Source organism: Cetorhinus maximus, chromosome 26 (genome assembly GCF_964194155.1).
Source record: "Cetorhinus maximus chromosome 26, sCetMax3.hap1.1, whole genome shotgun sequence".
Taxonomy (NCBI): Eukaryota; Metazoa; Chordata; class Chondrichthyes; order Lamniformes; family Cetorhinidae; genus Cetorhinus; species Cetorhinus maximus.
This window is the reverse complement of record NC_135904.1, coordinates 6,548,862-6,570,438: the sequence shown is the minus strand read 5'-3', so window position 1 is coordinate 6,570,438 and position 21,577 is coordinate 6,548,862. Positions and strand designations below refer to the sequence as shown.

At 44.6% G+C, this 21,577-nt stretch overlaps 1 protein-coding gene across 2 annotated transcripts in view; it reads left to right on the top strand.

Annotated features, from left to right (window-relative positions):
* Positions 1-21,577, top strand: part of LOC144668241 (synaptic vesicle glycoprotein 2B-like) — a 58,950-nt gene that overhangs the window by 10,455 nt on the left and 26,918 nt on the right. The window contains exons 2-7 of one of the 2 annotated variants that reach the window (XM_078530020.1): positions 1,182-1,362; positions 8,468-8,619; positions 14,952-15,085; positions 16,606-16,695; positions 17,422-17,532; positions 20,580-20,668. In XM_078530020.1, the coding sequence (XP_078386146.1) occupies positions 1,182-1,362; positions 8,468-8,619; positions 14,952-15,085; positions 16,606-16,695; positions 17,422-17,532; positions 20,580-20,668 (757 nt within the window). Of the gene's footprint in view, positions 1-1,181; positions 1,363-8,467; positions 8,620-14,951; positions 15,119-16,605; positions 16,696-17,421; positions 17,533-20,579; positions 20,669-21,577 lie in introns of those variants that run through there. The other variant, XM_078530021.1, reaches the window with a different exon arrangement.

Sequence of the window (21,577 nt, the reverse complement as noted above, 5' to 3'; positions counted from 1 at the left end):
GTTGTTTTTATGGGGAAGATTTTCTGCTTCATTGTGCTAGACAAGTTGATATTGATTTTTATGATGAGTCTATAACTCTTCTGTTTCATGCAACTACCAGGATGGCAGAAAGTGAATTAGATGGACCATATATTAGACACAGACAATAGGGGAAAGGACCTAGGGTCTCTGGCTCCCAAGCCCACAGTGTTGCCCCAGAGTTTCAAGGACTTCCCCCAAATGGTGTAGCTGTGCTTGGACTGCAGTGAGCAATGATCCAGGGTAACAATGTGAATGAGGAGGGGCAGGAGATGTTCCCTTACTATCCCTTGACTGTGCCCTGGAGATACCCAAACAGAAAAGTGCCCTAGTAAACCTGGAGGTTGGACTTGTGCTGTGACCTTCTGCAGATCCTTGGGATCCTCAGAAATGCCCTGAAGATATTTGATATAGTCCCCCTCTCCAATAGCAGCCAGAAGTTCCCAATGCAGGTGGTCAGGAGCACAGCTCAAGGCCCTGTGAAGGAGCAGGCCTGAACTAGGTGCATGATCCAGGCCAATTCCTCCCCTCATACAGTTCACCTCCGGTACATCACAATAGGAGGGTGCCGTGTGGCAATTCAGAGAAGAAACTGGCTCTATACCTCAAAACCCAGCCAACATTTAGTCAGCTTTTCTCCATCCTCTCCTGAAGGTGCTGATATAAGTTGGGCTGTGCCTCCATAGCCTTTCACCTTTGGGAACTGCTTGCAGGTGAAAATTCGAATACAAGCTGAGATGTGAGTGTCACCGGGTTATCCCTACAGCCGAGTCCAATTCTGTCTCCGTTTAGCATTCTCGTATGCAGCAAGAGTGAACAGATAACACTCTTCCCTTTGCATCAGAAGGTCATGGGTTCAAGTCCTAAACTAGAACCATTCTTCAGATGAGATGTTAAACCAAGTTACTGTCTGTGTATTAAAATGGACTTGAAAGCTCGAATATTTTTGAAGGGATGCAGGGAATTCTATTGGAGCCCTGGCCAACATTCCCCAGCCAGCAAATATCACCAAAAAAAAAATTCTGTGATGGGATCTTCTTGTGTTTAAAATCAGCTGGTGCGTTTGGCAATGTAACAGCATTCAGTACACTCAAAAAATAATTCACTGTGTGAGGAAAATTTAACATGATTATTTTATTAATCTTCTTATTACTGCTTTGCAGGCTTGATAGTATATTTGGGAATGATGGTAGGAGCCTTCATCTGGGGCGGTCTGGCAGACAAAATGGGCAGAAGATATTGTCTGATCATTGCCCTCAGCATCAATGGAGTCTTTATCATCTTCTCATCGTTTGTCCAGGGCTATGGCATGTTCCTGTTCTGCCGACTACTTTCAGGAGCTGGGTAAGGGAATCATATCTTTTGAAACAAGGGAATTAAAGAATGATCATTGAGATATTGTATTAAAATTCCAGCCTGGTTGTCTTGGTAACTCTCTTGTCCCTGGTTAAGACACCCACACTGTTGTGCATTGAGTGAGACTAACACATGCTCTGCAGGCAGCCATTATTGAACAAACTTTATTTACACCTCCCAACATAGAGGGCAGCAGAGAGAGTAATTGAACAAAATGCTCAGATCTTGTAATACACATACACCAAGACTTGAATGTTCAGTGTAGGTTAACACGCCTGTGTATGAATGCAGGAGATAAACTTGTAGTGTCATCTGCCAATTTAGATGGTGGATCTTAAGAGTAATGAAATGATGTTTGGGCTACTGCTCAGGAAAGGTGGAGCTCAAATGAGACAAAGAACTATCTTCACTTAAACTGTGCTGTGAAATTTTACAATGAATTGAAATGATGAAATTCAATTCAATGCTTAAGCTGGAAGTTTGGTTCTTTCGTAGAATTCCTGGGATGAAAGACTCATCCTAGGAAGAAAGGTTGAACAGGTTGGGCCTGTACCCATTGGAGTTTAGAAGAATGAGAGGTGATCCTATTGAAACATGTAAGATCCTGAGGGGACTTGATACTGGGCAGATGTTTCTCTGGTGTGAGACTAGAACTAGGGAACACAGTTTAAAAATAAGAGGCCCCCCTTTTAAGGCGAAGATGAGGAAATTCTTTTCTCTCAGAGGGCCATTAGTCTGTGGAATTCTGTTTCCACAGAAAGCAATGGAGGCTGGGTCATTGAATTTATTCAAGACTGAGTTAGATAGATTTTTGATAGACAAGGGAGTCAAGAGCTATGAGGGACAGACAGGAAGGTGGAGTTGAGACCACAATCAGATCAGTCATGATCTTATCGAATGGCAGAAGAGTCTCGAAGGTCCAAATGGCCTAACTCCTGCTCCTAAGTCCAATGTTTCTAATTCCCAAACTGGCTGATTTTGCCAGCTTGCATTTTGCTGCTCATCTCAGAGGCACTGTTTAGCATTTGGATATCCCAATTACCAAGGTTATGGCTTGTGCCAACTGAGAGTATCCCCAAAAAACTCCCAGTGCTGATTTGGTTTGAAGTAAACACAAGGGGAGATTTTGAGAGTACTATCAACACCAGGACCACAGTGGTTCATGAAGAAGACCCACTACCACCTTTTCCAAGCAACTAGGGATGGACGTTAAGTGCACCCTTGTCAGCATCACCCATAACCCAAGGGCAAACAAAAATTAATTTATAATATTCAAATGAATGGGTGAAAAATTTTAAAAGGTAAGGTCATTTCCCTACGAAAAAATCATTGCATATTTTTAGCTTCCCCTTTTATTCTTTTGAACAGCAAAATCTCAGCCCAGTGTTTTGTTCCCACGTACATCCTTACAGTACCTGAATGTATAAATTCCCTCTGTTTAATCCCAGTGTGGGAACGTTGACAACTAATGAACGCAGAAGAATTGTTTTTTTAAAAAAATTATCAGCATACTCAAGTGAAATATTGATTTTTGGTGCCCTATTTGATAGAACCATTGAAATTACAATCTGGGAGGAGGCTATTCAGCCCACTGCACCTGCTCCACTGCTAGCTCTTCAAATGGAACATATACTTTTATGTCCATGGTTTTGTGGGCACTGCTCTATGCAATTCTCAGCCATATAAACCGAAAGGACAGAGGTTCAATCCTTGTTCTATGAGCAATTAACATCTTACTAATTGGATGACAATTGGACTCAGTGCTCCTGGACGAGGAAGGTAGGTGGGCCAGCTATGATCCTTGTTCCTGACTGCTATCTAGTGAGCTCTGTGGATATCGGGTGAGATTGGGACAGTGCTAGCCAGGTGTTGAGATGCTGTTTGCAGTTCCCCTCCAAGTCACACACCATCCTGATTTGGAAACATGAAGGCATTCCTTCATCATCACCGGATCCAAATCCTGGAGCTCCCTTCCCAACGGCACAGTGGGTGTATCTACACCACATGGACTGCAGCGGTTCAAGAAGGTGCCTCACCACCACCTTCTCAAGGGTTATTAGAGATGGGCAACAAATGGTGACGTCCACATCCTGTGAGTGAAGAAAAACTGATACAACACAGACCATATGCACATTCGGTAGTTTTATTTCCTCCCTCCTATTCACAAAGACCACCCGTGCCATCGCCCCCCCATCCCCAACATCCACATTTTTCACAAGCTCGGATTTTGCACACACAATCTGAGCTATCGAACATAAAATCATTTAAAACCTTATTTATGATTCCTTTCTCATTTAATCTTGAATTACTATGAAGAGTCTTATCACATTTTTCCATATGACAGATAGGATGGGCAAAAATCTATTGGAGGTGACATTGCTTCTCCGCCCAGGCACATGATGGAAGAGTTGATATAGACTCACCCCATCTGTCGTACGGGAAAATGTTATAAGACTTCTTCATGGTAATCCAAGGTTAAATGAAAAAGGAATTATAAATAAGATTTTAAATGATTTTATGCTCAGCAGCTCAGATTCTGTGAGCAAAATTCTAGCTTGTGCAGGCCTGGCCTGATTGATTGATTAATTCCCAGGCATTGATTGTTAAGGGAATGTCTGTAAACTCTTTGGGCCAGATGTCCCCCCCCCCCACCATGATGGAGAGCCTTTCCGTTGTGGCAAAAATGGTGAGCGATTCCAGAAATCCCACGTCCTGCCCCTGAAAATGGCATTTCCACTTTCGTGGGAGCAGGACTGGAGTCAGGCCGGTGTTTACACATGCGTGGTTTATGGAGGCATCTGGCCATTTAAACCACCAACTGCCTCCACTGAAGTGGGATTTTGGTAGGCCAGGAGTGTGAAACCTGGAGTGTGCAGATTAGACCAGGTAAGAGCAGGTCTGACTTGGTGGGTGCATTTGGATAGCCAGTGTGCCCCTTTGGAGAGGTAAGGTACCCCTGTGGATATGGTCCTGAAACATTCTTGGGAGAAGTAAGGCACCTTTTCAGATTGTTAAAATTAAACATAATTGTGTGTAACAAGTGCACAGACTCATTGGAACTGTCAGAGCTGTCAAGGAACTGTCAAAGGATAGTAGGTAAGTTGGCATGGAGGGGCTAAGGGCAAAGGGTGCTAGGTGGGGCCATGGGTTGGCTTGAGTTGGCATAGGGACTGCAAGAGGCCATGGGGATGTGGGCAGCATAGGGAGTATGAGGGGGTAGGTAGAGGGGCACGGGTTGGCATAGAGGGTATGAGGGGTCATGGTGGTGGGTAGAGGCATGGATTGGCGTAAGGGATACGAGGGGCCATGGGGGTGGGTGGCTGGCGGAGGGTGTCATGGATGGGACATGGGGAGTATGTGGGGGGATAAGGGGTGGAGGGCTGTTTTTTGTTTAAATCTTTTTTAAAATTTAATTCAACAGAGCACAGAATAAGCTTTCCACACAGCCCACCTCTGCATCTGGCAGCCTTTGCGTTTGTTCCAGGGTTGGTGGACCTGACTTCTAATCTAGCCCCCCTCCCCCGCCCCCCCGCATCGAAAATCAGAACTGCGGGCGGCCATTTTTAAAGGTTGGGTTTGAAGATAAAGGAATTTTCCCCGTCTCTGCGTAACTGACCCAGGAGCGAAAATCTGGGTCTTTGGCAGCAAGACTGGGCCTAGTTTACACCTGTATTCACAGTGCTGGATCTTGCAGTCCCTGTTTCCGATTTGAAAGGGGATGCTCCTTAACTGACTCCACTTCTCACTATTCAGTCTCCAGTGTGAGAGGTTGGAGGACCATCTGATCTGTTGGCCCCTAAGTTTGGCTATATCTAGCGTTCACAAGTCCAGGGGCTGGATTTTTAGCCCCCGCTCTTGAGTTTAGTAGATTTTTATGTTTTGTCTATATTAATCATTCTGTAACATTCTTCTTAAATAACTGTAATGTCAAGGCTGGACTGCAAAGCATGGTGGTTAGCCTTGCTGCAAAATGCCAACTTGCCAATGTTGGAATATGTGGCCGGGATTTTCTGGTCCCATCAGCCCTTTGGCTGGTCCGTCAAATTTTCCGTCCCTCCCGCGATGTTTCCTGTCATGGTCAGGACTGGAAAATCCCTGGCTTGTGTGTGTGAAGCAAGCTGTGCTGAAGAAGAGGAAGTTAGGCAGCTGGAGGAGCCTCACATATTGACTCTCAGTTCAAGCAGAGATTGCAGACTATTTTATGCTTGTGAAAGATAGAACTAATTGTATATTATGTGCACTAATATATTGAGTCTTTTTTGAGTTAATGAGTTTTAAAGGTTACGCTCTGTTAAAACCTTTGTGTAATAACAATGGAATAAATAAGATGGAGACCTCAAGACCTTAATGCTTGCTTGCAGAAAATAAAGGATAAGATAAATGTGAAACTGCTGATTTGCAGAAGTTGAGCTATTAACAGACATGTGAATCTTAGCACCTTTAGGAAGCATCTGCTAAGTGCCTAAGTGTTTGGGTTAAGGAAGTCCTAGGATTACCAACGACCTCAATATGATCCAATCATATTGGCCAGCACAAAATGGTCCAAAATGGCCTGGTAAGGGTCTCTCACTGGGGATAATCAAAAGGGGCTACAAGACATTGTTAGCACACATAGAAAAAGACAGACTACAGTGAACAGAACACAGCAAGTGAAGAAGAGAAGACTGTGCCCTAGAGAGCTTGGGAGGAGGAGTTGCCAGAGCTCAGTCTTGCTCTATATCTATTGCCGCTGTTAATTATTAACTTTGTATTTCTTTGTGATACTTAATAAACTCTCTGACTTGATTAAAAAACGTGAGTCCATAACTTGGTAGGTCAGAATTTAGTCAAGAATCCTGGGTGAGACAAGTTGGGGTTGGTCTCACGTAGATTATCATAACTGGGAGTCTTTCTCTCTGTGATAACTTACGCCACTGGGGTCAGGAATGGAGGCGGGTGGGTGGGCACGGAATCTGGCACCACTGGCCTGTGGTGCCAGTCCCCCCGGCTCCATCCTGCATCCAGGCGATTTCCAGAAGGCAGGATAGGGATGAGGGCGCGGCTACATGCCAGCAAGCGGCAGAGAGCCAAATGTCCCAATTAAAGCCTATCGAGGCCTGTTATTTTCCAGTCAGGCCCGAGGAAGAGTGGGGAATCAGGTGGTGGGGGGATGGGGGGCTGGGGGATGGGGGGTGGGTGATGGGGGGGTGGGGGGTGGGGGATGGGGGTCTGGGGGATGGGGGGTGGGTGATGGGGGGGTGGGGCGTGGGGGGTGGGGGTTGGGGGAGTGGGGGATGGAGGGTGGGTGATGGGGGGTGGGGGGTGGGGGGGTGGGGGATGGGGGGTGGGGGGTGGGGGGTGGGTGATGGGGGGTGGGGGGTGGGGGGGCGGGGGATAGTTTAGCTGCCTGGAGGCGGCCACCAGGTGACAGACTGAAGGGGCAGGCAGTGCTGCAGGCAGGCTGAGGGACTCTCCCTGAGGGACCCTCCCTGGCTACCTGTGGTGTAAGATCTTTGGATTCAGAGCCACAGATACCTGAATAGGCAGTTGACTAGTCATAAGCAATTTTAAGATGGTTTATTAAGTTTATTAAGAAACAACAGTTTAGATATGATATGTTAACTAATTAGATAGATAAAATATACAACCCGCAACAGCTTGTGATAACAGCATTCCGGTCTCTAGTCGAAGTTTTAGGAAACTCTTCCCTCGATCTTCCTCCTCTCCTCTGGTCCATCTTCCATCTGAAGAAAGCTGCTGCCCAACCAGCACTGGCACCTCAGCAGCACCTCAGCAGCCTCAGCCCCCTCAGCCCCCCTCAGCAGCACCTCAGCCCCTACCACCAGTATAACACCAATATACATGAGCCCCCCCAACCTTTTGGGGGGCTGGTAACTTACCCAGTGTCAACCATCTATCTAACTATTCTGACCAATGGATACAGGACAGATACTCCAAACGTCGGGGCGGTTACCACCTCCCCTGTTCGTCATCCCGCTCGAGGTCAGTTTTTAGTTTACATCTTCCTGAGGGTCATATCCCGGTCCCTTTTAAACAATTGCACAGATAAGAGGATACAGAAGACACCATTCTATCAGCTTAGGAATGTCAACATGGCAGCCTGAAATAAAACTGGTTTAGAGGTCAAAGTGTTTAGGAATCCTGTTTCCAGAGGGAGAGTCAATGCTGCTAGAAAACCCTATAAAGGTTCCATATTATGCAAAAAATACATGTTTATTCAAGATCCTAAATTCTTATAGTGGTGCAGCAGCAGCCCAGGCCACCTTGTGGAGGGATTCCCCACCACCCCCACAATGGTGGCCTGGCTACTGAGGCCATTTTTTATTTTAAACTTAAAAAAGTTGGAGAGAGCGCACATCCATTTTGAGGCGCCCTCTCCCTCACTTACCAGCCATGGTAGCCTGCTACTACTTTCAAATCGAAAGGCCTCTGATTGGCCGACCAGCTTCAAGAACCTGCTCGCAGTCCTTATATGGATGGCCAGCCTGTCCTCTAGCCATTAATTGGCTGCTCCTGGGAAAATCACATCGAGTAACTCAATGCAGGCATCTGACTCCCAGTTGAGCTGATGGCGGAGTTCAGAAGCCCTCAAGGAAAGTCTTGCCCTAGGATCTGAGAATCCCAGTATGTGTTTAACTGCTTGCAAATGTTTACATGATGTCAGCAGTTTACTAGAAGTTTCTTGTGACCTTTGGACGCTAGTAGGACTTGAGGACATTATTGATCTGGCTTTGAACATTGATTGAAATGATCTTTTAAGGATTTTAGTTTGGTCAGGCTGCAGGCTCAGGTCGTTAGTTACACTGTTCCTTCCTGGAAGCAATGGATGTTCCAGTGCTTCACCACTTCCTAAAGTAAGCGAACATCTATACATGAGCACATCATAATAATAGTCGATATTCATACATGTCTGCTATCATGCATGACCCTCGTAAAACTCAGCATTGTCGGTGCTTTGGACTCAGGATGGTAGGCAATAGGAGAGGTCCTGATAGCATGTCGAGGGAACGAAAGAGAACTGGCCTGGGTCCTGTTGCCATCTCTTCATCATCTCTTGCATTCTGAACATGGTTCTCCTTTTGTTGTTTTTCAGTATCGGTGGCTCCATCCCCATCGTCTTCTCCTATTTCTCCGAATTCTTGTCTCGTGAAAAACGAGGGGAACATCTCAGCTGGCTCTGCATGTTCTGGATGGTTGGTGGGGTTTATGCATCGATAATGGCCTGGAGCGTCATCCCACATTACGGTTAGTGCCTTGACCATTTGAGTTCTAAATTCTTTTTTGGCCCATTCTGCACAAAATCAGAGACCAAATCATTTATAGAATCTACAGATTCTACCTTTAAGAAAAGAAGGAAGAAATATTATTTATGTAGTACATTATCGTGACTCTTGGGGGCATCTTAAAGTGCATTGCGTTCAATAAATTATGCTGAAGTCCATTGGCTGTAATGCAGACAAACACAGGAGCTATTTTGTGCACAGCAAATAGTGAGATGAATGACCAATTCATTTTCTTTTTGGTTGAGGGGAATTGTTGGTTAGGACACTGAACAAACTCTCTGCTCTTGCTCAGATAGTGTCGTGGGATATTTGACATTCCACCTGGAAAAATCCAACCAGCACATGGAAATTTGGTTGAATGTCTCATCTGCAAGGTGGCTCCTGAGAGAATACAGCTGTGCTGGCGTGTCAGTCCACAATCTATGTTTGAACCTTGGAGTAGGGCTTGAACCTAACGGGCAGATTAACTCACAGGCCCGTGGAGCCCTTTCTATGCACAGGGGAATTAGCTAAATATGGGGCCTCAAAAGAATAGAGGTCCTAGATGTGCAAATGTGGGCCCGCATTAAACTCTCCATAACATCTGAATTGAAACGTTCTACTATTTTAAAATACTATCAAAAGGGGATGAGGGAGAGTTTGTGCTTTAATGGGTCAGTGTTGTGGGGAGGCTGTGAGGAGAGTGGGAAGGTCCCCCAAATATTTGCGATGTCTCGGGGCCCCGAGAATTTTGAATCCAACTAAATCTTCTTGAACCCATAGATTTGCATGAATAAGACTGATACCCATACTAGCAGCAATAAACCAGCATATACAGTTAGTGGGGTAAAGAAGCCAAAATGGCCATGTGCTAGTTGGATTTATGCATTGTATGGGGCGTTTAATAGGCCGCTTCCCAAGAGCGTTTATGGGCCTTTGCTAGTAGAATTCTCTCTAAAATGGCAATGAGATTATTTAAGTTTAACAGTTTGCTGTCGGAGGGATGACATTGCTCTTTTAATTAAAGACAGGAGAAACGGCACATTTCTACAATTTCACCAGTGGAACATTATCTAAAGAGTAAGAAAGAATTCTGCCATTTGTCAGTAAAGAACAGATTCCAAGGCTCTATGACAAAGCTATCCAATCTATTAACCAATGTCAGTGTATATAGGGCGAGTAGGGGTGTGGTTGGTAATCTTCATTTAGATTTTTGTTGGCGGTGGGGGGGGGGGAGGCAATTTATCTGAAGAAGGATACAGGTCAGGAAGTGAAACATGGCAATAATCCCATATGAAAGGTCATCGACTTGAAATGTCAACTTTGTTTCTCTCTCTTGTTTCGGTCCCCATAGAGACCGATAGCTTTTAAAAAGAAATGTTAATTTCCCAGTGACCAACTCAAAGGATCAGATGACAATATTTCACATTTTAAGACTGTAACAAACCAACTAAAATCAACAGTGACTAAACGATACTTCTTAGGCAGCTAATGCAATAAACTACAGAAAAGGTGGGTCCCCTTTAACTTCTTAACACAACAGAAAACCTCACACTGCATTTATACAGTATGTCACACATTCTGTCCACATGTAGCCTTAAGTTTAAAATCCAACTCCACCCAGTGTTAACAGGATCCCTTCTGCATGATTCGCCAAGGTGAATCTTCCAGTGGCCTTTTAAACAAAGTCCTCTTCACTCAGCCCTTCGAGCCTAATCGAATGGACTCCCTGATTTTGTGGTCTCTACATTTTCACAATCCCTGTTTCGTGGAACATGGGTTCCATTCTCGCCAGCCCTTTGCTGGGTGATTAACCCAAATGCAGTTCTTTTCTTCTGCTTGGCATAGCAACACCTGCTTTCAGTCTGACTGCTTCTGGGAGTCTGTGAATCTGCAGCAGTCAGGCCAGCTGTCTTTCCCTTTGTATCCAGGTGTTAAATCTTGCTCCTGACTTTGAATAAGTTTTGCATTTCTGTCTCCATAGTAAGCAGGTCACATGGGGTTTGCCTCTGGGACGATTTATTAGAAGGTCACATGCCCTACTTCATCTACTCCATTTATGCTGAATTAAAATAGGCAGTTTAAAACATAACCATCTTATAAAGTCTAGCGGTCATAACGCTCTATGGATGCTGCCTAATCTATTGAGTATTTCCAACATTTTTTGTTTTTATTTGTGGCAAGAATGCCCATCTGCTAATATGTTTAAAAAAAAAAATTCTCCCCAATCTTTGTTAATTTCACATAGTTTTGAGAGGAACTGCAAAGTGCAGTGGGGGTAACAGAATGTCATTTTACCCTGGGTCATGCATTGGAATCTAGTTTAGATTGAAATGAAGATCTTTCTACCAGTTACAAGCACCCAAAACTAATGCAGCCTGAGGCCAAATGTAACATTGGCCGAGATTATCTAAATCAGCTTAATCCAGGAACAATCTGCGAGTTTTGTCTTCGTACCAGACAGTGCAGTTGCTTAATAAAGCTAGCTCCATTTTGTTCAACCTTAATGATGTCCTGTATTATGGGCCTTAGGTTTTTCAATTTATTTTCAAGGACTTCATGAAGGATATTTTGTTTCCTCTGGGGAGTTCGTATTAGCTCATCAGCTCTCTGATCAGTGTGTGGATTCTGCAGGAGACAGAGTATCAATAATGCCTCACAGCTCACATTTCCATTGAAATTGAAATGAGCTTTGAGGTTTCATCAAGGATGTCAACTGTTTCTGATCCAATCTGGGTGCATTGTTGCGCTTGTTAATACATTGTGTTTAAAAGGTTAGCTGCCTGTAGTTAAGTGAAGTGAAAGTATCACTGACGTTTCCTGCAAGTCCACAGGAGTGACGTGACAGATGGTGCTAATGCGCTGGTGGCATTCAGCCCAGCTAGTTCTGGCCATAGTCTCCTGTCCAGACTGCAAACGTTCAGTCCTCGGGGTAGGAGTGGTCAGGTTAATCATTTTGTTAATGATGAGCCACTCCAAGGAGGCAGGAGTAGAAACTGTGGTAACCTTCCCATGTCTGCACCCCACCCCCCTCCCCATCCCACACGCCCCCACCACTCACTCACATGGGGAGGGAGAGAAGGGGAAATCATTGCACCTTATAACAGTGCTGCTATTAGGCCATGTTACTATTAGTCCATTAATAAATGAATTCAAAAAAATGACACCATGAAAAGCAAAAGATTTATTCTGGTTGCAAAAAACCTCCCATGAAACAGCTTACAAATTCCATCCTGCAGACTGCCTGATTCGTTCTGTTTCCCCAATTGCAGCTGTGAAAAAAAACCTCCATAACCTTTAATGTGGAAAGCATTCTGCAGAGGAACAACAGTGTGAAGCAGCGGCAGAGGAGTTTGGAGCGATGGCTGAATTATGGTCAAAGAGAATAGGTTTTAAGGAGATTTTTAAAAGCTGGGAGGGATCTGAACGATTTATTCCAGCAATTGAAGCGCTATTTGTTGGTATTATGAGAACATGCAGAAATTCATAAGCACAAAGTAATACATGTTAATGGGTGGTCAAAGGAGGATTTGGCAGAAATGTAGAAGTAAGACTATGAGGATTGAATTTAGGTAAAATTTGAAGCAATTTGTAGATAGCAGGCTGGCAAGTGTCACGTAAGTAATGAAAACCTACTGTTAATGTCCTGAGACTGTCACACACAAGCCCGCTTTCCTCATCAACCATCAAGGAGTGAAAAGGTATAATTCAGAAATTTACCTTGCCTGTGTCTCCATCAGCAAATGGCTCTTTCAGCTCCATCCTCTCTCCGCACTTTGCTGCAATCTTCCTCGTCACTAGTTTATTGATATTGCACTGATCTATAATTCTTTGAATTTTTCCTTCCTCTTTCTCCAAGATGCTCAAGATGCTAAACTCCTTCCCTGTCACATCGACACTATTGAAATCAAGACTGCATGTACCATCTCCGACTCCAACTCATTCTTGACATTCGTTACAGCTGCAGTTAGTGAAATAGGATTAAATCAGACAATCTACAAGATGGAGCTTGTAGAATGTTGCACACCTCCCTGTATTCCAATACTCCTACAATTTACAAAATGCTCTCTAGGCATCCTCACTTACCACGTTTCCAGACTTGCTCTTTTCAATCCTGACATCTTGTACCATGGGACTTGACCCTTCACCTAACGATCTCAATTTAACTGAAAAACTATTCTTTTCTGTGGCTGTAATCAATGCACCAAGGAAGGGCTGAGAAACACATCCACAACTTCTTCACCTCTAGCGTCCAAACAGATGGCCAAAATCTCCCCTTAAAAACTTCAAACCCTACTCTCTGTTTCCTGGTTTGTAGCCAGTTTGCTATCCATTCTACTACTAATTCCCTAACTTCACAAGCTCAGTCAGGAGCCTACCATGTCGTACCATCCTTCACTGTCGCTGGGTCAAAATCCTGGAACTCCCTCCCTAATAACACTATGGGTGTACCTACAACTTTATCACAATATTTCAATACCTCAAAAAACTCATAAAAGCACCAAAAGAGAGTGGGATAGTAGGTAAGTAGACAAGAGGACAAGATTGAAGTCAGTAGAAAAGACTCCTGAGAATCACGTGCAGTGTAAGACAGGTTACTGATACACTATGAGCCCATTATGCACTCCTGTCCTGGCAACCCCACCCCACAAAGCCTGCTCACAGGGAACTTTCATTAGCAAAAAAATAAGCAGAACACCAGCCGTGATTCCACCCTGTATTGCAAGATAATTATGGATGACAAAGAACATCTAGCCTAGTTCATCTCTTACATCCCAGAATGACATACGAACGTACGTATTAAGAACAGGAGTAGGCCATTCAGCCCTTCGAGCCTGCTCTACCATTTGATAACATTGCCTACATTATACTAGTGACTATAACTCGAAAGTATTTAATTGGCTGTAAAGTGATTTGGGACATCGTGACAGCTGCTGTATAAATGTAGGGTTTGTCTTTCTTTCATTACACCTGCATGCAGTGGTCAGAGTGACTGTAACAATGGTGAAATTGGAGGCCCAATGCTGATTCTCTGATGATAATGGTGTTAGAAAAATGCTACAAATAAATCACTACATTTACAAAACAATTTAATTCCGTAGCTAACCTCCCTCCCAAAGTTCCCTCCAACGTGCTACCTAATTCCCACTGCAACCCCTTTGAACCCCCCCAACCCCCCTACCTCCCCCACCTCCCCTCCAACTTCCCCCCAACCCCTCTACCTCACCCCACCTCCTCTCCAACCTCCCCCCAACCTCCTCCAATGCCCCCTCCATCCCTTTCTAACCTTCCCTCCACCCTCCCCCAACACCTCCTTCAACCTCCCCCCAAATCTCCTCCCCAACTCCACTCCCCCCACCCCCCTCCAAAGTCCCCCCAATCCCTATTGCCAGCATTGAAGACAAAAAATAGGGAGGAGATGTATGAGCTGAGCATAAAGCCATTTGAAGTTGCCTCATTTTCTGATATTTATAGCTGAGTAGGAATCTTCACTGGTTGCTTTGGTTCAGGGAGTAACTCTTCCTTTTTGGGTATCTTCGCCAGCACCCTTTCTCTGTGCCATGCACCATCCAAAGTCAAGAGAGAGTGACCTGCTCCTGGCAGCTATTCTCAAACCCAGGCGTCAGGAGGGGGTTCAAGAGACACCCAAGGTGGATGCCCCCTTTCGGATGTTCTATCCTTCCTTATGGGAAGAGCATGACTTCCCTACCTCACATGGCTGAAAGATGGGGTGGAATTTTGTGGCCCCTCCTGTCGGCGGGATCACCTGTTCCCCTTGAAGTCAATGGAGTTTTGAACAGCTCGTCGCATTTTATATCCCGCCCCTGCCGCAGTGGGGCTGTTAAATTCCACCCATGGACTCAGCATGGCTAGGCTGATGGCACAATCTCATGCCCAGCCACTCAGTGGGCATTGTGTCACCAACATGCTGGACTTCTAAATTTTCACCTATGCAGAGATAGGAATGTTTAGTATTCGGTCTTTCTCACTTCCTCCTCTTTACAGTTATCTGAAAGTGAACGCTGCTGAGTTGCTCCCTTCCAGAGTCAGTATGTGGCTGGCATCTGCTGTTCAGGCTTAGACATGAAGAACTGTTAGGCGGACAAGGTAATGCCGGAGCCTGTGAAGCTGTATCCTAGCCAACGCCTTCAGAAGACGGAGGGGCAAGAAAACTGACATGAGGCAAATCGTACCAGTGGAATTCTGTGGTCAGAGTTGATGGAGCAAGGACTGCCAGCCACTCTTTTTCTTTGCTTACGCTGGTACATGCAGCAATGTTGTTTTACCCAACTGTTGTCTTTCTGTCTGTTGCAGGCTGGGGTTTCAGCATGGGCACATCCTTTCAGTTCCACAGCTGGCGCCTGTTTGTCGTAGTGTGTGCCCTGCCAAGTCTCTCTTCCCTAATTGGCCTCCTGTTCATGCCAGAAAGCCCACGCTACTTACTAGAGGTGAGACAACCAGCAACGTAGAAGCTGCACCTGGTATGTTACTTCCAAGGAAAGGCAACCTAACCCACTGTGGATATGTTGATCCTTGAAAAATTTCACTTAATCTCTTGAGGCTGAGCTCTTCCATGTTGCCCATTAAAATATATTTAACTTATGCCAAAAGATGAGTTTGCTAATTTATCCTACCGGAGAATCTACATTTTCACGGAGCATGGATTGGCGATGGGGATACTGTGTTGTAGATCAAAACCTCCAAATGGAGATCCCATTGAGCACAGCTCCCCACTGGAAGCACAGGATTGCGGAATCATTCCTTAAAATCCACTGTGAGGTGTCAGCGTCTCGCAAAGCATAGCAGAGCAGAGAAGGTTATGAATAGATTAGATTAAGGGTTTTTATAGAGTTAAACAGAAGAAACCATTTGCACTGGCAGGAAGATCAGTAACCAGAGGACACAGAGTTAAGATGATTGGCAAAAGAGCCAGGGGTGACATGGGAAATGCCCTGCCTGAAAAGTTAGTGGAAGCAGATTCAATAGTAACTTTCAAAAGGGAATTGGATGAATTCTGGATGGGAAAAGATCTACAGGGTGTAGGGAAAGAGCAGGGGAGTGAGACTAATTGAACAGCTCTTTCAAAGAGCTGGCAAAGGAACAATGGACTGAACAGCCTCCTTCTGTGCTGCCTCATTCTTTGATTCCTTGGGATTCATTTGGTACGATGAGTTAGACACGAAGCCCGTGGTGACTGCTTACCCACTGGAGGTTGTGTTAGGCATAACTTCCAGCCAATCCTTGGTTGCACTCTTGTCCGCATTTCCCGCAACAGGCAGGTGGGCACCGCATACCATTTATAGGACCACTAGCAGCCCGACCTGGATGGGTGGAAGGTTACTCATTATGATACTTTGCCAGAAATCTAGTTTTTAATGATGTGGGGCGTGATGATATTTTTGCAAGGCAGGCTATATTTTAGTCTTCTGAATGGTGTTGCTATGATGCACAATTGTCAAAGAACTTACAAGAACAGGATCCTTGAGGCCTTAGAGGGTGACTCCTTTAAGCTTTGAGTTTCAGGTCGCTGAGCAGGAATTTGATGGAAAGGTGGCTGAAGAAAGAGGCAGCTTTGAGGAGGCTTTTCAATTAGAGGAGAGCTGAAGAAATGCTGAGAGGTTCATGAGCAATGTTCCACAGTTGAGGGGCAATTGATGAAAGAAGGCACTGCTACCATTGATGACGAGGAGGGAGTGGGCAATGTACAGTAGACCAGAGTCAGAAGAAAAAGCGATTCAAGGTGGGACATATGGCTAGAGGAGGTTTCAGAGGTTAGCAAGGTGGAGTCATGGAGAGAGAGGGCAGAGTGGCCACTGAAGGTCAATAAGAACAGGTTGATAGATGAGCTAGGACTGGAACCAGTTGGCAAGTCCTTAAAACAACAACAAGAGAAGCAAACAGGCTGATCCCTGTTAGCTTTGATGATAATTCAGATTTCTAAGGACTATTTTTTATTTCTGCTTAATAGATTGGGAAGCATGATGAAGCCTGGATGATTCTAAAACAGATTTACGATACAAACATGAGGGCCAGAGGACACCCTGAAGCTGTCTTCACGGTGAGCTGAAAGCAAATTGAATTCGATAATTTTTAAAATTCCCCTTTTCAATTTTTTTTGCTGTAATCTTCTTCCTCCTCATTTTTAACTTTTCCCATATCAGTTATTGTTGTCCTAAGGGTCAGCGATTTAAGGTCCAAGCCTCCACCAGCCCATCCGTGGGACTGCCTGAGATGATTTGCCTTCTGTTCTCTCTCTCTCTTTCCCTTTCATTCTGTTCATCGCTCCTTTGTATCCCTCTCACTCCCTCTCCTCCCCCACCCTCTCTCTCTATCTGCTTTCTCTCCCATATCCATCTTTCTTCCGTACCTCCCTATTCTATCATTTCTTTATTCCGCTCGATTACCTCTTTTTATCACTCTTTGTCTTTCCTCTTGACTCCCTGCTCTTCCTTTGCTTTCGTCCTCTCTCCTCTTTCCCCAGTCTTCCCATCCTCATCTCTCTCCTCTCTCTTTCTAATGCCAATCTCACTCTTTTTCTTCTCTCCAACTGTAACTCCCCTTTTTCTCTTACATTCTCACATTTTCTCCCTCTTTCATCATCCATTAGTAATCAGGACTGAGAAACCAAACCTTCTCAAGTGAAGACCAGCAAGTCTAAACCTGACTAATAGAACTTCAGGAAATATTTCTGCAACACGTTGTTCCTTAACTCAGCTAAGAGCAGGGAGGGAGAATGGAAGAATATTAGCAGCAATGAGCAAATACAAACCTTAATGTTTTTCAGGTTTCCCATATAAAAACCCCAATACAAATGGATGAATTCATCGAGATTCAGAGCTCAACTGGAACTTGGTTCCAGCGTTGGTTGGTCAGGATCATGACTGTTGTGAAGCAGGTCTGTATGAATCAAACACACTAAGACACAAAGCCTTCTCGCCTATTTATTATTCAGGGACCTGCAGGAGGGATAACTGCTCCCAATGACTGATTTTAATCTTAAACTTTAAAGAGGCAAATTATTTGGGGAAGCGAAAGATCCCAGCAGAGTTATGTATTACTGTAATCACAATATCTTCCCATGAAGGTGAATCAGCATCATGTTTATCTCAATGTGAATTGTGTCATCATTAGGCTTGTGTGTCAAGGAGAGATGGCTTGGCTCTTCATCTCATTGTTGTCTGTGGGAATTTGTTCACAGCACCATTTGCCTATACAACAGCAGGTACTGCACATGAAAAGTAATTAGTTATATAGGAAATGTTTTATTTCTAAGTGAAAGAAAACAAACACTTGCATTTATATAGTGCCTTTCACAACCTCAGGACATCCCAAACTATTTTACAGCCAATTAAGTACTTTTTGAAATGTTGCAATGTACAAATTGTGGCAGCAGCCAATTTACACAGCAAGCTCCCACAAACAGCAATGTGATAATGACCAGATAATCTGTTTCAGTGATGTTGGTTGAGAGATAAATATTAGTTCAGGACACACAGGGAGAACAACCCTGCCCTTCTTTAATAAAGTGCTATGGGATTTATCTACACCTGCCTTAGAGGGCAGGCAGGGCTCTAGTCTAACCTGTTACCTGAAGGACAGCACTGCATTCCTGCAGTACTGCACTGAACTGTCAGTCTGGGTTACATGCTGAAGTCTCTAGAGTGGGACTTGAACCCACAACCGTTTGTCATCAGGGCTGAGACTGACCCAACCATGGCTGACACCCAATGATGAACAAGTATTTTCATTTATCTAATACCACAAATCTTCTGTAAGATCCTGGCTGGGATGAAGAGGACCAGCAAGTTAGAAAATGGTGCTGATTAAAATAAAATGGATATGCTACAGGAGTGGGACATTTCTGTTTTGCCATTTAATTAGATTATGGCTATTCCGCCCTCCAACTCCACTGATCCTTATCCCTTGATCACCTTAAGTGATTTGGTTATTTTAAATTTTATTTGAACCCGCAATTGAGCCATGTGCCACTATTGGTTATTAAGATGTTCTTTATAATCCTATAGCCAGACTTTGTAACCCTGCCAATTGTCAAATGAGGCTAAAACTGCTGGACTGGTGGCCAATGAATCCCATTTTGGTAGGATTTTCCGGTCCAGCCGGCAACAATTCCTGCCATAGGCAGGACCGAAAATCCCCGAATTGGTTACCTGTTAAAGCATTACACTGATAGATAACTACACCCCACCTTGATGATACCATGAGGTCACATGGCCAATGTTTGCTTTCATTCACTAACAAGGACGACGTTTATTGCCCGTCTCTAGTAGTCCTTGAGAAGGTGGTGGTGAGCTGCCTTCTGGAACCGCTGCAGTCCCTGTGGTGTAGGTACACCCACAGTGCTGTTAGGGAGGGAGTTCTAGAATTTTGACCCAGCGCCAGTGAAGGAACAGAATATTTCCAAGTCAGGATAGTGAGTGGCTTGGAGGGGAACTTCCAGATGGTGGTGTTCCCATCTACCTGCTACCCTTGTCCTTCTAGATGGTAGTGGTGGTGGGTTTGGAAGGTGCTGTTGAAGGAGCCTTGGTGAGTTCCTGCAGCATATTCTGTAGATGGTACACACTGCTCCCACTGTGCGTCGGTGGTGGAGGGAGTGAATGTTTGTGGATGGGGTGCCAATCAAGTGGGCTGCCTTGTCCTGGATGGTGTCAAGCTTCTCGAGTGTTGTGGGAGCTGCACTCATCCAGGCAAGTGGAGAGTATTCCATCACACTCCTGAGTTGTGCCTTGTAGATGGTGGACAGGCTTTGGGGAGTCAGGAGGTGAGTTACTCGCTGCAGGATTCCCAGCCCCTGACCTGCTCTTGTAGCCACAGTATTTATATGGCTGGTCCAGTTCAGTTTCTGGTCAATGGTAACCCCCAGGGGTTGATCTGCCAAATATAAGTGAGGGGCTTAGTAAGCCATTAAAAAAGGCAGTTAAGGGTTAACCACATTGCTGCTGGTCTGGAATCACATGTAGGCCATGCTGGGAAAGGGCAGCAGATTTTCATCCCTAAAGGGCCGTAGTGATCCAGATGTTTTTTTTACAAGAATCTTTATTTTCATGGTGACCATTACTGGCTCCAGCTTTTTATTCCAGATTTGTTTGACTAATTGAACTTATAGAATCCCCAGGTGCCATGGTGGAATTTGAATTTATATCTACAAGCCTTCAGTCCAGGCCTTTGGATTAATAAAAGTAAACTACTGCGGATGCTGGAAATCTGAAACCAAAGCAGAAAATGCTGGGAAAACTCAGCAGGCCTGTGGAGAGAGAAACAGAGTTAACGTTTCGAGTCCGTATGGCTCTTCTTCTTGGATTACTGACCCAGTAACATAACCGCTGTGGTGGGCTGGTTAGCTCAGAGGGCTAGTGTGTGGATTGGGTTACCACCAACAGCACAGGGTTCAGGTCGCAATTCCAGCTGAGGTAGACTTAGGGTCTCCTACCTGTGGTTTAAAAAAAAATCACAGCATTTTGCTGTGGTTTAGCAAATAATCACTAAAGGATCTACCATCTGACAGAGAACTCAGGAATAAGAGAACGTAATCACCATGCTACTGTTTTCTCATGAAGTACGAGTGTACATCTTATCAGATATATGTTTTGTACTTTGCAACATTGCTGGTTGATAGCAATGATAGTGACATTGTAAATTGCACCGACCAGTTAATCACAGCCATCCTGCATTTACTCTACCTTTTTGCCCATGGTTTATAGTAAGACTGCTGATGTGATTCAAATGTAAATCGTTGGAATTGCCACTCCAAAGGCCCATCTTTAAGATAAACAGCACCTCAGTGTCTCTGAGACTGTCACCTAATGAAGGTTTGGCAGTACAATTCTTTTCACTCACCGGTTGAGGTGTGATGTAGCGGTTATGGGACAGCAGGTGAATATCCATGAGTAATTCTCTGACATTACAGTTCCAATTATTTTTCAGGTTTGGCAGAACATGTTGCTTTGTTTTACACCCAAGTACAGGATGACAACTCTGTTCCTGGCAGTGGTTTGGTTCACCTTGTCCTTCAGGTTAGTGCTGAGATATCTACTGTGAGAAATGATTCAGTCTTTTATTTTGATGTGTTCCTGGGAATTGAATTGGATACCCCAGTATCAGCAGGATACCGGTGATGTACAGATAAAAGCAAAATACTGCAGGTGCTGGAAATCTGAAACAAAGACAGAAAATGCTGGAAAAACTCAGCAGGTTTGACAGCCTCTGTGGAGAGAGAAACAGAGTTAACGTTTCGAGTCTGAATGCACTGAAGAAGGATCATACAGACTCGAAACGTTGACCTTGTTTCTCTCTCCACAGATGCTGTCAGACCTGCTGAGTTTTTTCCAGCATTTTCTGATTTTGTTTCAGTGATGTACAGAGTTAGCTTCCATCTGCCCCTTCAAACGTAAAGGCCGGAATTTTCCAGCCCCCACCCCCCCCCCCCCCCCACCCCCCCACCATTTGTGGGCAAGACCAGAACTAGGGGCCATAAATATGAGATATTCACTCATAAATCCGACAGTGAATTTGAGAGAAACTTCTTTGCTGATAAGTGTGGTTAGAATGTGAAACTCACCACCACAGGGAAGAGTTGTGGCAAATAGTGTAAATGTATTCAAGGGGAAGCTAGATAAGAGGGAGAAAGGAATAGAAGGGTATGTTAATGGGGTGAGAGGAAGAGGAATGGGAGGAAGCATGTGTGGAGCATAAACACCAGCATGGACCAGTTGGGCCAAAGGGCCTTTTTCTGTGCTGTAAATATTTTGTAATACTTGCGGGCCATAGGCCACACAGTTAGATTTAGAATAAAGCTCCTTCTCCATTTTGCCATTAGGTGCTTTTAGCTTAGTTAGATACAAAAGCACGTCCCCTTAGGCTGTCCAGGCAGATGCTTGTGGGTCAGGTATTGCATGGATTAGATGCAATGCAAAGCTTCCTCG